The sequence below is a fragment of the Budorcas taxicolor genome, chromosome 14, assembly GCF_023091745.1.
Source record: "Budorcas taxicolor isolate Tak-1 chromosome 14, Takin1.1, whole genome shotgun sequence".
Lineage (NCBI taxonomy): Eukaryota > Metazoa > Chordata > Mammalia > Artiodactyla > Bovidae > Budorcas > Budorcas taxicolor.
The window spans coordinates 4,346,061-4,360,665 of NC_068923.1; the positions used below are offsets into that span (position 1 = coordinate 4,346,061).

At 36.6% G+C, this 14,605-nt stretch overlaps 1 protein-coding gene and 1 pseudogene across 1 annotated transcript in view; one reads left to right on the plus strand and one right to left on the minus strand.

The window, feature by feature from the left end:
• FAM135A (family with sequence similarity 135 member A) overlaps nt 1-14,605 on the minus strand; it is a 152,449-nt gene that overhangs the window by 109,275 nt on the left and 28,569 nt on the right. Inside the window, exon 6 of the mRNA XM_052651592.1 lies at nt 2,791-2,870. Coding sequence (XP_052507552.1) covers nt 2,791-2,870 — 80 coding nt within the window. The remainder of the gene's footprint in view (nt 1-2,790; nt 2,871-14,605) is intronic.
• On the plus strand, nt 960-1,444 carry LOC128059225 (60S ribosomal protein L21-like; annotated as a pseudogene).

Here is a 14,605-nt window from a genome sequence, read left to right on the forward strand (position 1 = left end):
CAGTAGTTTGAACATTCTTTGGCATTGCCTTTCTTTGAGATCAGAATGAAAACTGACTTTTCCCAGTGCTGTGGCTACTGCTGAGTTTTCCAAATTTGCTGGCATATTAAGCGCGGCACTTTAACAGCATCATCTTTTAGGGTTTGAAAGAGCTCAGCTGGAATTCCATCACCTTCACTAGCTTTGTTCATAGTCATGCTTCCTAAGGCCCCCTTGACTTCACATTCCAGGATGTCTGGTTCTAGGTGACTGACTGCACCATCGTGGTTATCCGGGTCATTAAGATCTTTTCTGTATAGCTCTTCTGTGTATTCTTGTCACCTCTTTTCAATCTCTTCTATTTCTGTTAGGTCCCTGTAGTTTCTGACCTTTATTGTGCCCATCTTCGCATGAAATGTTCCCTTGGTATCTCTGATCTTCTTCAAGAGATCTCTAGTCTTTCCCATTCTACTGCTTTCCTCTATTTCATCACGTTGTTCACCTAAGAAGGCTTTCTCATCTCCACTTGTTCTTCTCTGGAAGCTTGCACTCAGTTGGATATATCTTTCCCTTTCACTTCTCTTCTTTTCTCAGCTATTTGTAAGGCCTCTTCAGACAATCATTTGCCTTCTTGCTTTTCTTTTTCTTGGGGATGGTTTTGGTGACTGCTTCTGGTACAATGTTAAGAACCTCTGTCCATAGTTCTTCAAGCACCCTACCAGATTTAATCCCCTGAATCTATTCATCACTTTCACTGTATACTCATAAGGAATTTGATTTAGGTCATACTTGAATGGGCAAGTAGTTTTTTCTACTTTCTTCAATTTAGGCCTGAATTTGGCAATCCAAGTTCATGATCTGAGCCACAGTCAGCTCCAGGTCTGGTTTTTTCTGACTGTATAAAGCTTGTCCATCTCTGACTGCAAAGAATTAATCAATCTGGCTTTTTGGCCAGAACCGCCATCTTCCAGTAATTCGCCAAAATGAGCAACACAAAGGGAAAGAGGAGGGGCACACGCTACATGATCTCTACGCCTTTCAGAAAACATGGATGGAGTTGTCCCTTTGGCCACATACATGCGACAAGAAGGGTGATATTGTAGATATCAAGGGAATGGGTACTGTTCAAAAAGGAATGCCCCACAAACGCTACCATGGCAAAACTGGGAGAGTCTACAATGTTACCCAGCATGCTGTTGGCATCATCATAAACAAACGAGTCAAGGGCAAGATTCTTGCCAAGAGAATTAATGTGTGTATCGAGCATATTAAGCACTCTAAGAGCCGAGATAGCTTCCTGAAATGTGTGAAGGAAAATGATCAGAAAAAGAAGGAAGCCAAAGAGAAAGGAACTTGGGTTCAGCTGAAGCACCAGCCTGCTCCACCCAGAGAAGCACACTTTGTGAGGACCAATGGAAAGGAACCCGAACTGTTGGAGCCCCTTCCCTATGAGTTCATGGCCTGAGGGGTATAAAAATAAAGACCTGGGCTGTACAAATATTTCTCTTAATTGAGTAGAGGTGTTGTGTCCAAATTCAGTGGGTGATGTCTTTTCAAACTTAGTGTTTTTTCTTCCTGAAAGGTGTGAGATAGTTTGTTGTTCAGTATGCTCCATTTTTTAATAAACTGCCAAATATTATTTAAAAAAAGAATTATTAATCAATCTGATTTTGCTATTGACCATCTGATGATGTCCATGTATAGAGTAGTCTCTTAAGTTGCTGGAAGAGGGTGCCTGCTATGATCAGTATGTTCTCTTGGCAAAATTCTGTTAGCCTTTGCCCTGCTTCATTTTGTACTCCAAGGCCATACTTGCCTATTACTCTAGGTAACTTGAAAGTGGAAAGTTTCATTTCCGCTTTGGCCTAGCCTCTTCATTCTTTCTGGAGCTCTTCTTCTGTTCTCCAGTAGCATACTGGATACCTACCAATCTGGGGGGCTCATCTTTCAGTGTTATGTCTTCTTTCTTTTCATACTGTTCATGGCGTTCTTGAGGCAAGAATACTAAAGTAGTGCGCCATTCTCTTCTCCAGTGGACCATGTTTTGTTCAAACTCTCCACCATGACCCATCTATCTTGGGTGGCCCTGCACAGAATGGCTCATAGCTTCATTGAGCTAGCTTTATATTAGGTATTATTTAATGTTTTGTGATGCACTGAAAACTATTAATTCATATTAGAAATAAAAACTCTCAGGTATGTTTCATTAATCATTGTATTTTCTAACTGCTTAATAGAGTATACTGTATCAAGAAAGTTGAAAAAAATGCCCAATGATTACATAGGGCCATTAGGTTTGGCTCAAATCCTTTAATGCTAGAGTGTCTCCTTAGAATATGAGTAAATAAAAGAGCTGTTATATCTATTTTATACTTTCTGACCCTTTCTCATTAATCAAGTAAAAAAAAAGTAGGTGAAAAAATAATCTCAAAACGCATACTATAAAACTTTATCAGAAAACAGCTTTGTGATCATGTCAAATTATGTGTTCACATTCCCTATGCATTTGTTAAAAGTACATATTACATGATATAATTGATATCACCCTTACTTATGTTTATTTTCAGGAAATTTCACATACTTTCTTTTACTTGCTCATCCTAAGAAACCTAAGATGGAGACAAGGAATATATAATCAAGCCTGTTTTACTGAGGCCTCAAATATATTTCTTATATGAAGTATGAGAATGATGCTCTTTGGCATCTTGTGTTCATAATTAAAAGATAAAAACAATTATGAAAAGTTATTATTGGTCATTATAATCTTGCTTCAGTTTTACTTTTTTTAATTGAGAATATTCCTTGGCTTACCTGCTGCATGCAGCAAACTAGCTTCTACTCTGTGTGGAACTCTTGGTGGAATTTTCATAGATGCACGAATCTGGTAAAAACTAAAGCAAAAGAGACAAAAGAAGTCACTTCGAAACATTTAAAAAATATGCAATGCCCCTATTTCTATATATCAAAATGTATTAAAAAATAAAGTTCATCTGCTTTATCAGTCTCCCATAGTTTTTACTATTGGTGGAAAACAGTGTACCAGATCCACATACAGATCAAACATTACAACTGCACTGCATATAACCCAAAGAGAAACAGGCACGTGTAAAGACAGAAACAATCTTACTTTAAATAAGAGAATATCATAATAGGAGTTACTGAGGATTCTAAGGATTTCACTGCTTAATCCGGTTGATTTAGTTTTTTATTTAAAAGACAATAAAAATATTCTTAAGCAAAATTTATAGAAAACACAGGATTAATAACAAACAGTTTTAAAAATTGGTTTCATACATAAGACATGTATTATATTGAAAGAATTCACTTTCATTCAACGTCAATGCTACTCCATTTAGTTTATGTACTTTTACTTGCATTAGAATATATATATGTGTGTGTGTGTGTGTGTGTGTGTATATATATAGATATATAGATATATATATATAAAAATCTACCAGTCAGTAACAATCAGTTTAAACAGAAAAAATTACGAGGTAAAACCAAATGCTTCTGTTTTAACATCATTACACTGTAAGTTTGTGCACGTAATGGAGGATATATGTATCTACATATACAAACACACATACACAAAGGGTTCAGTTCAGTCGCTCAGTCGTGTCCGACTCTTTGCGACCCCATGAATTGCAGCACGCCAGGACTCCCTGTCCATCACCATCTCCTGGAGTTCACTCAGACTCATGTCCTTCGAGTCAGTGATGCCATCCAGTCATCTCATCCTCTGTCGTCCCCTTCTCCTCCTGCCCCCAATCCCTCCCAGCTTCAGGGTCTTTTCCAATGAGTCAACTCTTTACATGAGGTGGCCAAAGTACTGGAGTTTCAGCTTTGGCATCAGCCCTTCCAAAGAAATCCCAGGGTTGATCTCCTTCAGAATGGACTGGTTGGATCTCCTTGCAGTCCAAGGGACTCTCAAGAGTCTTCTCCAACACCACAGTTCAAAAGCATCAATTCTTCGGTGCTCAGCTTTCTTCACAGTACAACTCTCACATCCATACACAACTACTGGAAAAACCATAGCCTTGACTAGACGGACCTTAGTCGGCAAAGTAATGTCTCTGCTTTTGACTATACTATCTAGGTTGGTCATAACTTTTCTTCCAAGGAGTAAGAGTCTTTTAATTTCATGGCTGCAGTCACCATCTGCAGTGATTTTGGAGCCCTCAAAAATAAAGTCTGACACTGTTTCCACTGTTTCCCCATCTATTTCCCATGAAGTGATGGGACCAGATGCCATGATCTTCGTTTTCTGAATGTTGAGCTTTAAGCCAACTTTTTCACTCTCCACTTTCACTTTCATCAAGAGGCTTTTGAGTTCCTCTTCACTTTCTGCCATAAGGGTGGTGTCATCTGCATATCTGAGGTGATTGATATTTCTCCCGGCAATCTTGATTCCAGCTTGTGCTTCTTCCAGTCCAGCATTTCTCATGATGTCCTCTGCATAGAAGTTAAATAAGCAGGGTGACAATATACAGCCTTGACGTACTCCTTTTCCTATTTGGAACCAGTCTGTTGTTCCATGTCCAGTTCTAACTGTTGCTTCCTAACCTGCATACAGATTTCTCAAGAGGCAGGTCAGGTGGTCTGGCATTCCCATCTCTTTCAGAATTTTCCAGTTTATTGTGATCCATTCAGTCAAAGGCTTTGGCATAGGCAATAAAGCAGAAATAGATGTTTTTCTGGAACTCTCTTGCTTTTTTCAATAATCCAGCGGATGTTGGCAATTTGATCTCTGGTTCCTCTGCCTTTTCTAAAACCAGCTTGAACACCTGGAAGTTCACAGTTCACGTATTGCTGAAGCCTGGCTTGGAGAATTTTGAGCATTACTTTACTAGCGTGTGAGATGAGTGCAATTGTGTGGTAGTTTAAGCATTCTTTGGCATTGCCTTTCTTTGGGATTGGAATGAAAACTGACCTTTTATAGTTCTGTGGCCACTGCTGAGTTTTCCAAATTTGCTGGCATATTGAGTGCAGCACTTTCACAGCATCATCTTTCAGGATTTGAAACAGCTCAACTGGAATTCCATCACCTCCAATACCTTTGTTTGTAGTCATGCTTTCTAAGGCCCACTTGAGTTCACATTCCAGGATGTCTGGCTCTAGGTGAGTGATCACACCATCGTGATTATCTGGGTCATGAAGATCATTTTTGTATAGTTCTTCTGTGTATTTTTGCCACCTGTTCTTAATATCTTCTGCTTCTGTTATGTCCATACCATTTCTGTTCTTTACCAAGCCCATCTTTATGTAAAATGTTCCCTTGGTATCTCTAATTTTCTTGAAGAGATCTCTAGTCTTTCCCATTCTGTTGTGTTCCTCTATTTCTTTGCACTGATCGCTGAGGAAGGCTTTCTTATCTCTTCTTGCTATTCTTTGGAACTCTGCATTCAGATGCTTTTATCTTTCCTTTTCTCCTTTGCTTTTAGCTTCTCTTCTTTTCACAGCTATTTGTAAGGCCTCCCCAGACAGCCATTTTGCTTTTTTGCATTTCTTTTCCATGGGGATGGTCTTGATCCCTGTCTCCTGTACAATGTCACGAACCTCATTCCATAGTTCATCAGGCACTCTATCTATCAGATCCAGTCCCTTAAATCTATTTCCCCCTTCCACTGTATAATCATAAGGGATTTGATTTAGGTCATACCTGAATGGTCTAGTGGTTTTCCCTACTTTCTTCAATTTAAGTCACTAAAAGCTAAATGATGACTGTAAGTCAGGGATGAGTTTAGATGGACACTACAGAGTTGAATATTTAATCTTCATTTTTTCTTTAATGATTTCCTAGGCAAGAGTATAGATCTGTAAATAATACAAAGATTATTTAAAATACATTTTTATTACTATGATTTCTAGGAAAGCATGGCACTGGAGAGAATATATGGACAATACCAGATTTAAAGAGTGAGAGAAAGAGTGGTCAATTAAATTTAGAACCTTTAAAATCACAATTTGGCCTTAAAGAGAACTGGCAAAATGCCACAGATAAAGATGCTGAGTTAAGATTAAGATGAGGTCACCCTGAAAACATGAGATGACTGAGAATAAAAATCAAAGTGGAAAAAGCAGGAACTTTGGCATTAGATGGGAAAGTTTTAATTTTAATTAAAGATTAAAAGAAACATTGATATTTTAAAATATTCAGGTATGCCATATAAGAGCTAAGAATAAACAACTGATATGTTTCATTTTAAACTTTTTAAACACAGGAACTATGACCTACTTATAAGTGTACACCCACAATTATAACAAATTTGTACACGTTAGTTCAAAGACATTTAAACAACACTGCATTTACTGTATACCATTAGAGTATCTTATTTAAAATTTCCTGATCTTAAAAGTGCGTGTGTACATATAATACATACATGTACCATTCATTCATGACTTATAGAGGACCCACCAATGTGTTAGCCACTGGGCTAAGTACTAGAGACACAGGGAAAACAAACCACTGGTAGTAATTACATAAGTTATTTTAAACAATGTTCCTTTTGCATTTGTAACAGCAGCCTACTATGACTCTAAACACATTTTTTTAATTAGAATTAATGGTACTTTAAGGTACAAATCTCCAAAAATGAGGAAAACTTTCAATTGTGTGTGTGTGTTAGCTACTTTCAAGACTGTGCATATGTTAACTATTTTTTACATAAAATATCAAGCAATAAAATTTTTAAAACACAGGATAAAATAGTTCCTTTTTAAGGGCCATGGTGAGCTAGGCTATTCAGAACTTCTTGCTTAGAAAACAACCCAAACTGCCAAATAAAGGTTATAAGATTATTGAAGAAATAACAAAATAGTATGGAATTATTAAAAAAATTCAGTCAGGCAGGCAAGGCAATGAAGCTGTTTCTGTCCTGAGGGAATCTGCTGATCCATTCAGACAAATCTTACTTTTACTTTTAAAAACCTGGCTTATATTCCTAATATATAAAGAGCATCTAAAAACAGAGAAAAAGACCAATAACCTAAAAAAAGGGGGAAAAATATATTAATAAATAGTTTGCCAAAAAAGAAATGCATACATGAAAAAATGTTAAATCTTACTTATAATTTTAAAAACCACAAATTAAAACTTTAATGAGCTATCTTTCCTCATCTATCACACTGAGGGAAATTCAACAATTTGACAAAATACTCAGTTGGTGACAGTCTAGGCAAAAAGGAATTCTGCACTGCTGGAGAGGTAAAAGGGTGCAAGCCCATGTGGAATGGAATTTAGCCACAGAGACCAAAAACCCCCATATTTACTCTCTGGCCTAGCATCACACTTGTTAGACTATCTCCCAAAGATACGTCAGCAAAAATTTTCAATGAGGTAGCATAAGGCTATTCACTCAAGTATTAACTGCAACAAGAAAACTCGAGAAAAAAATGTCTATCAATAAAGGACTGGCTGAATAAACTACAGTGCAGCACCACACAGTTATAAAACATAATCTTATATACATTTATCTATATATGTGTGTGTGCATGCTAAGTCACTTCAGCCGTGTCTGACTCTGCAACCCTGTGTATCACAGCCTGCCAGGCTCCTGTGTCCTAGGGATTTTCCAGGCAAGAATACTGGAGTGGGTTGGCATGCAGGGGATCTTCCCAACCCAGGGATCGAACCCACGCCTCATATGTCTCCTGCACTGGCAGGCAGGTTCTTCACCACTAGCATATCTATATTTAGCATATCTATATATACTACAAAGCAGTGATCTCTAAGATACATTTTTTACAGACAAAATCAAGTATAGACTATGTATATTATGCTACCTTTCTTTGAGAATAAAGGATATGATTATGTATTTTTTGCCTTTTAAAAAAAGTAATAAAAAGGAGGAAGGACATACACAAAACTAATAAAAAATAAAATGGCTTTTACAGGTGGGGAGACAGGGAAATGGGGGTGAAGAGAAGGAACAGGGATGAAAATAAGGTCCTTTTCAATAAATGTACTTCAGAGTTTTTATTTTGGAATCATAAAATCTTTTGATAAAAAAGCAAAATACATTAAAACACAATCCCTTAAACCACCCTAAAATAACTGAACTTAATGTGCATCTACTTAATTGCAATTTCACAGAGTACTTTCAAGTGATTTTTAAAACACAGTACTTTCAGTGCCTGTTCCTCAGGGATATACAATAAAAGAAAACCCCAAAGAGGTTAAAAAACAACGTTAATAGTCTTGCTGGTTATGTTGCTACCATTATTTTGAAATTATCTTAGACATATCTACACATACATGAATAAAGCAATGACTAACTGTTATTAGGAACCAAGACTTTCAGTGTAAGTGAAAAGAGACAGAAATATAAAATTAAAAAAAAAATCAAAAGTTAGAACAGGAAAATAGTAAAAATTTATGAAGTATTTTTCTTTAAAAAAATTTGTGTCAACTGAGAAGGCCTAGAAACAATGATTCAATAAAAATGTGTACTTTTAACACATATATTATGATCTCTAAACACTATTTCCCATCAAAAGGAACCAGAGCCCCTCGGCTGAGTCTAAATCTAGAACAGGGAATATCACTAGAGTCTGAAACAACTAGCAATAGTAGGAGACGATCACTGCCTGGATTAGCCCATGAGAAGTTTGCAGAAATCACCCTACAGGGCTCCTCTGAACATAAGCAAGAGTCATGATGCGGTATAACCCATCAAGTATGATAAAAATACTTTGCCCACCTGATGCGAAGAACTGACTCATTGGAAAAGACCTCGATGCTGGGAAAGATTGAAGGTGGGAAGAGAAGGGGATGACAGAAGATGAGATGGTTGGATGGCATTGCTGACTCGATGGACATGAGTTTGAGTAAGCTCTGGGAGTTGGTGATGGACAGGGAAGCCTGGCGTGTGGCAGGCCACAGGATCACAGTCAGTCAGACAGGACTGAGAGACAACATCATTCACAGATATTTTATTTATTAAAAGTTGAAGGTTTGTAGCAACCAAGTGTCAAGTGTCTATTGGCATGATTTTCTCAATAGCATTCACTCACTTTGTGTCTCAGTGTTATATTCTGATAATTCAGGCTGTATTTCAAACTTTTTCATTATTATTGTATTTGTTACGGTGGTCTGTGATCAGTGAACTTTGATGTTACTCTTGTCATTGTTTTGTGGTACCAGGAACTACTCATATTAGGCAGTGAACTGAAACTTCTCTGGCAGTCCAGTGGTTAAGAATCTGCTTCCACTGCAGGGGACACAGGTTCAATCTCTGGTTGGGGAACTAAGATTCCCCCATGCCACGTGGCCAAAAAGTATAAATAAATAAATTTTTTAAATTGGGCCAAATTTTTTAACAGAAAAAAAAAAAAAAAGACACTGAACTAATACATACTGTGTGTGTTTTGAGAGCTCTACCAACTGGCTGTACCCCCACCTCTCTCCCTCTCCCCAAGCCTCCCAGTTAAGACACACAATATTGAAATTAGGCCAATTAACAATCCTACAATGGCCTCTAAGTGAAAGGAAGAGCTGGTTGTTTTTCACTTTAAATCAAAAGCTAGAATTAATTAAGCTTAGTGAGGAAGGCACATTCAAGGCAGAAAACTCGGCCTCTTGTGCCAAACAGATAGCCAAGCTGTAGATTCAAAGGAAAAGCCCTGACAGAAATTACAAGTGCTACTCCAGTGAACACATGCATGAAAAAAAAAAGAAAGCAAACAACCTTACTGCTGATATGAAGAATGTTTTAGTGGTCTGAAGAGAAGATGAAACTAGCTATACTATTCCCTTATGCCAAAGTCTAAAACCAGAACAAGGCCCTGATGCTGCTGCTGCTGCTAAATCGCTTCAGTTGTCCAACTCTGTGCGACCCCATAGATGGCAGCCCACCAGGCTCCCTCATCCGTGGGATTCTCCAGGCAAGAACACTGGAGTGGGCTGCCATTTCCTTCTCCAATGACCAAGGCCCTAAGTACCTTCAATTCTACAAAGGCTGAGTGAAGCAAGGAAGCTGTAGAAGGGAAGTTTGAAGCCAGCAGAAGCTGGTTCAAGACATTTAAGCAAAGAGGCCAACTCCATGACATAGAAGTGTAAGGTGAAGCTGCAAGTCATCCAGGAGATCTAGCTAAGACAATTCATGAGGATGGCTACTCTAAACAACAGATTTTCAATGCAGACAAAACAGTCTTCTGTTGGAAAAAGATGCTATCTAGAAGTTTCATAGCTGGAGAGAAGAAGTCAATGCCTGGCTTCAAAGAGTCAAAGAACTGGCTGATTCTCTTGTTAGGAGCTAACGCAGCTGGTGACTTAGCTTGAAGTCAATGCTCATTGACCATTCTGAAAGTTCTAGAGCTAAATCTCTGCTGGTGCTCTATATATGGAACAACAAAGACTGGATGACATAACATCTGCTTACAATATAGTCTACTGAATATTTTAAGCCCACTGTTGGAACCTACTGCCCAGAAAAAAAGATGACTTTGAAAATGTTACTGCTCACTGAAAATGTATCTGGTTCCCTAAGAGCTCTGATGAACAACAAGATTAAAGTTGTTTTCATTACTGATAACATAAGATCTATTCTGCAGCCTATGGATCAAGGAGTAAGGCTATAGCTTCCAGAGACAGTAATTCCTCTGGTGGATCTGTGCAAAGTGAATTGAAAACCTTCCAGAAAGAATTAATCATTCTAGATGCCATTAAGAATATTCATGATTTATGGGAAGAGGTCAAAACACCAATATTAAAATAGGAGTTGGGGCCTTCCCCGGTGAGCCAGTGGCTAAGACTCCTCGCTCCCAATGCAGGGAGCCCAGAGTTCAATACCTGGTCAGGGAATCAGATACCACACGCTGCAACTGAAGATTCTGAGTGTAGCAACTAAGATCCAGTAAGGGCAAAGAAATAAATAAATGTTTGAAAAAAATAAGGAGTTTGGAAGAAGCTGATTCTAACTTTCATGGATGACTTTGAGGGGTTTGAAACTTCAGTGGAGGAACTAAGATGCAAATGTGGTTAAGATAGCAAGAGAACCAGAATTCGAAGTGGAGCCTGAGATGTGCCTAAATTACTGCAATTTCATGATAAAATTTTAATGGAAGAGGAGTTGTTTCTTATGGATGAGCAGAGGCAGTGGTTTCTTGAGATGGAATCTACCAAAGATGCTGTGAAGACTGTTGAAATGACAATAAAAGATTTAGAGTATTAAGCTTAGTTAATGAAGCAGGGATAGGGTTTGAAAGGATTAACTCCAATTCTGAAAGAGGTTCTATTGCAGATAAAATGGTATCAAACATTGCTAAATGCTACAGAGAAATGGTTGGTGAAAGGAAGAGTCAACCAATGGGGCACACTTCACTATCTTATTTTGTCATATTACCATGCCAACCTTGAGCTATCATCATCCTGACCAGTCAGCAGCCATCAACACTACGGCAAGACTAGCAGCCAAAAGATTACAACTCACTGAAGGCTCACATGATGGTTGACATTTTTTAGCAATAAAGTATTTTTAAATTAAGGTACGTGCATTGTTTTTCTAGACACAATCCTATTGCACATTTAATTTTTTAGACTACAGTATAAACAACTTTTACATGCTCCAGGAAATAAAAAAATTCCTGGGAATGTGTTTATTGTGAAATTTGCTTTATTGTGATGATCTGGAACTGAACTCACAATATCTCCAAGGTATGCCTGTACTAAATAAAAACTTAACTATATTTGAAAGATGCTAGGGCAATAACTTAGCAGCAGCAGCAGCAGCAGCAGTAGGGCAACAACACAATATTCTGAAAACTAATAAATAAGGAAAGGACTAAAACATCTGCCATGCCTTTCTTTCTACAGGATAAACTGTATTTCAAAGTAACCCAATAGTTAATGAGGTAAAATTCATCACAGAATTACAGCCAATAAGTGCATAAGAAATAATAGAATATCATCATTTTGTAAGCCTTAGTAATATAAAACAATGACTCTGGACAAAAGTTATCAATAGGTACCACCAATTAAGTGATGTGGAACTCCATAATGGATGTATCAGGTTGACAACACCTTACTCAAATTTATGAAAAGAGACATTTTATGCCCTCAGGTGTAATGTAACAGGAAAAACACAGTATCACCTATGAACTGCTGCTGCTGCTACTGCTAAGTCACTTCAGTCATGTCTGACTCTGTGCGACCCCATAGACAGCAGCCCACCAGGCTCCGCCATCCCTGGGATTCTCCAGGCAAGAACACTGCAGTGGGTTTGCCATTACCTTCTCCAATGCATGAAAGTGGAAAGTGAAAGTGAAGTCGCTCAGTTGCGCCGACTCTTAGCGACCCCATGGGATTTTTCAGGCAAGAGTACTGGAGTGGGTTGCCATTGCCTTCTCTGCACCTATGAACGATTTTTCTCAAAAACTATTGGAATTTAATTAAGCCTAAACTGAGCAATTATAAATTAAAAAAAAAAATTAAGAGACATTAACATTCAAATGCAACCTATAAATTTTGGTGGGATACTGAATCAAACATAAATTATAAAAATACATGTATAAGATGACTGAAGAAATGATAAGCCTGTTTTATCTGATACCAAGAAATTACTTTTAAAATTTCTTTAAGTATGATAATGACTGCATATTTTCAAAAACAAAAGCCTTCCTGCATTAAGATACCGAAAAAAGAAATAAGGAGGTAAAATAAAGAGGAAAACACTTTGATGATTATTGGCTAGATGGTTGGTTTATATGTGTTCACTGTACTTTGACGTGTTTCAAAATTTTCCTTCAAGAAACAAAAGGTGGTCCTAGATTAATTTCCAAGGGCCAGACATAAGAAAAGGAAAATCTCTCTCAAAGAATAAACCTGAAGATCTCTGCAGAAATCAGAACATGAAAAAAAGAGAGAAAGAGATGGGGAAAAAAATATAACAGGGAATATAAAAAGCATAAAATATAAGATAATGGATAGAAAAACAAACATGATCAACAATCACATTAACTATAAATGGACTAAATGTTCCAGTTAAAGAATGCTCTAAAGAATGAAAAAGGAAATACCACTGTATGTTGTTTACAACAGACAAAGCTAAAATACAAGGATAGAGAAAGTTTGAAAATAAAAGAATGGTAAAAGGTACACTTTGCAAATGCTAACCAAAAGAAAACTGATGTTACAATATTAATATTAGAACAAAGTTAAGAGCAAAAAGCATTATTAGGATATAAAAGTATTTTCATAAATGATGCGATAAGTCATTTCAGTCAAGTCTGACTCTCTGCAATCCCATGGACTCCAACCAGACTCCTCTGTCCATGGAATTCTCTAGGCAAGAATACTGGAGTGCGTTGCCATTTCTTTCGCCAATCATTTCCCTTCATAATGATAAAGGCTTCAATTCATCAAGTAAGAATTTTTAATTTGTAGGCATTTGTTCTCAAAACATGGGATATTTAAAATCCAAAAGTCTACCTTTAAACAGGAAAACTTAAAACTATTTTGAGTTTTACGGTCATAATAATTTTAAATGTTTGTATTTGTCATCTTATTCTATAGTTTTTGATGTTGCTGATGTTTTCCATTCTTTGATTTGCTATGTTAATGCTGGTTAGCCTGCTTACTTTTTTTCCCCCAATAACCACATTTAACCTTTAATTTCACTAGAAAGCAATTAAGTTTTTCAGAAACATTAGTATACAGTTATAAGATTTTATAGAAATAGATTTTTTAAAATTGTGCTTTACATTTAGATAAGATGCCGAATTTAACAATTACTTTCCTACCATCTTTCTCCTTTTCCATTTTATTAATAACTCTAGACAGCCAATTCAATAATCTGTTCAAAATGAGCAAAATTTAAAGAACCCTAAGATTTAATTTAATAAATGTATTATTTGACTTATTTTATCATTTTAATATGTTTCAAAGCCAATTCCCTATTACAACTTCCTTAGAGTTCTAAATTTTTACTCCCTCTCCCGTTGTTCAGAACATATCACAAGTAATATATTCAAAAAGAGTAAATAAAGAGTATATTTTCTAAGATGCAGAATTTTCTTAGAATATCTTCCTACGGTTACTAAAGATAGAATACTGCGGTCACTGTATTTTTCCTGAAGGAGATATTGTGTTATTGTAGGATCATGAGTAATTTTAAGAGAAAAGTTTGAGTAGATTCATATTTCTTTTTAGGTAAAATCTTTTGAAACCAGATACCTAGAGAACTCTTTTAATTTTTGAAATGCAAACTTTTTACCACAATATGTTAACATTTAAAATCTATCCTTTAATATTGTCAAGAAAATAAAGGGCTCACTTGTCATCTCAAAAAGTTTTTATTAAGATCAGGAAAGATTTATTCTTGTTTATTACTGAGCTGAATTCGTTGGTTACCTGTTTGAGAACATCTTGTTGTTTACAGGTGGAACTCTCATAAAATCCAGATAGTCCCTGGGTTAAATAATATTTGATCCATAAATAAATTCATCTTTGTGTAAACTGTTTCATAATTTAATTATTTGCATTAATATGGAAACATCATATTTGAATTTGTGAGTACACAAACTCATAAGTTTCATGTTTCTCCTCCCACAGGTGTTTGTTTGCATTGCATGAAAGTCATTTATGGTTTGATTTTTGTGTAGACATTTCTCATAATAAAAATTGTCCTTT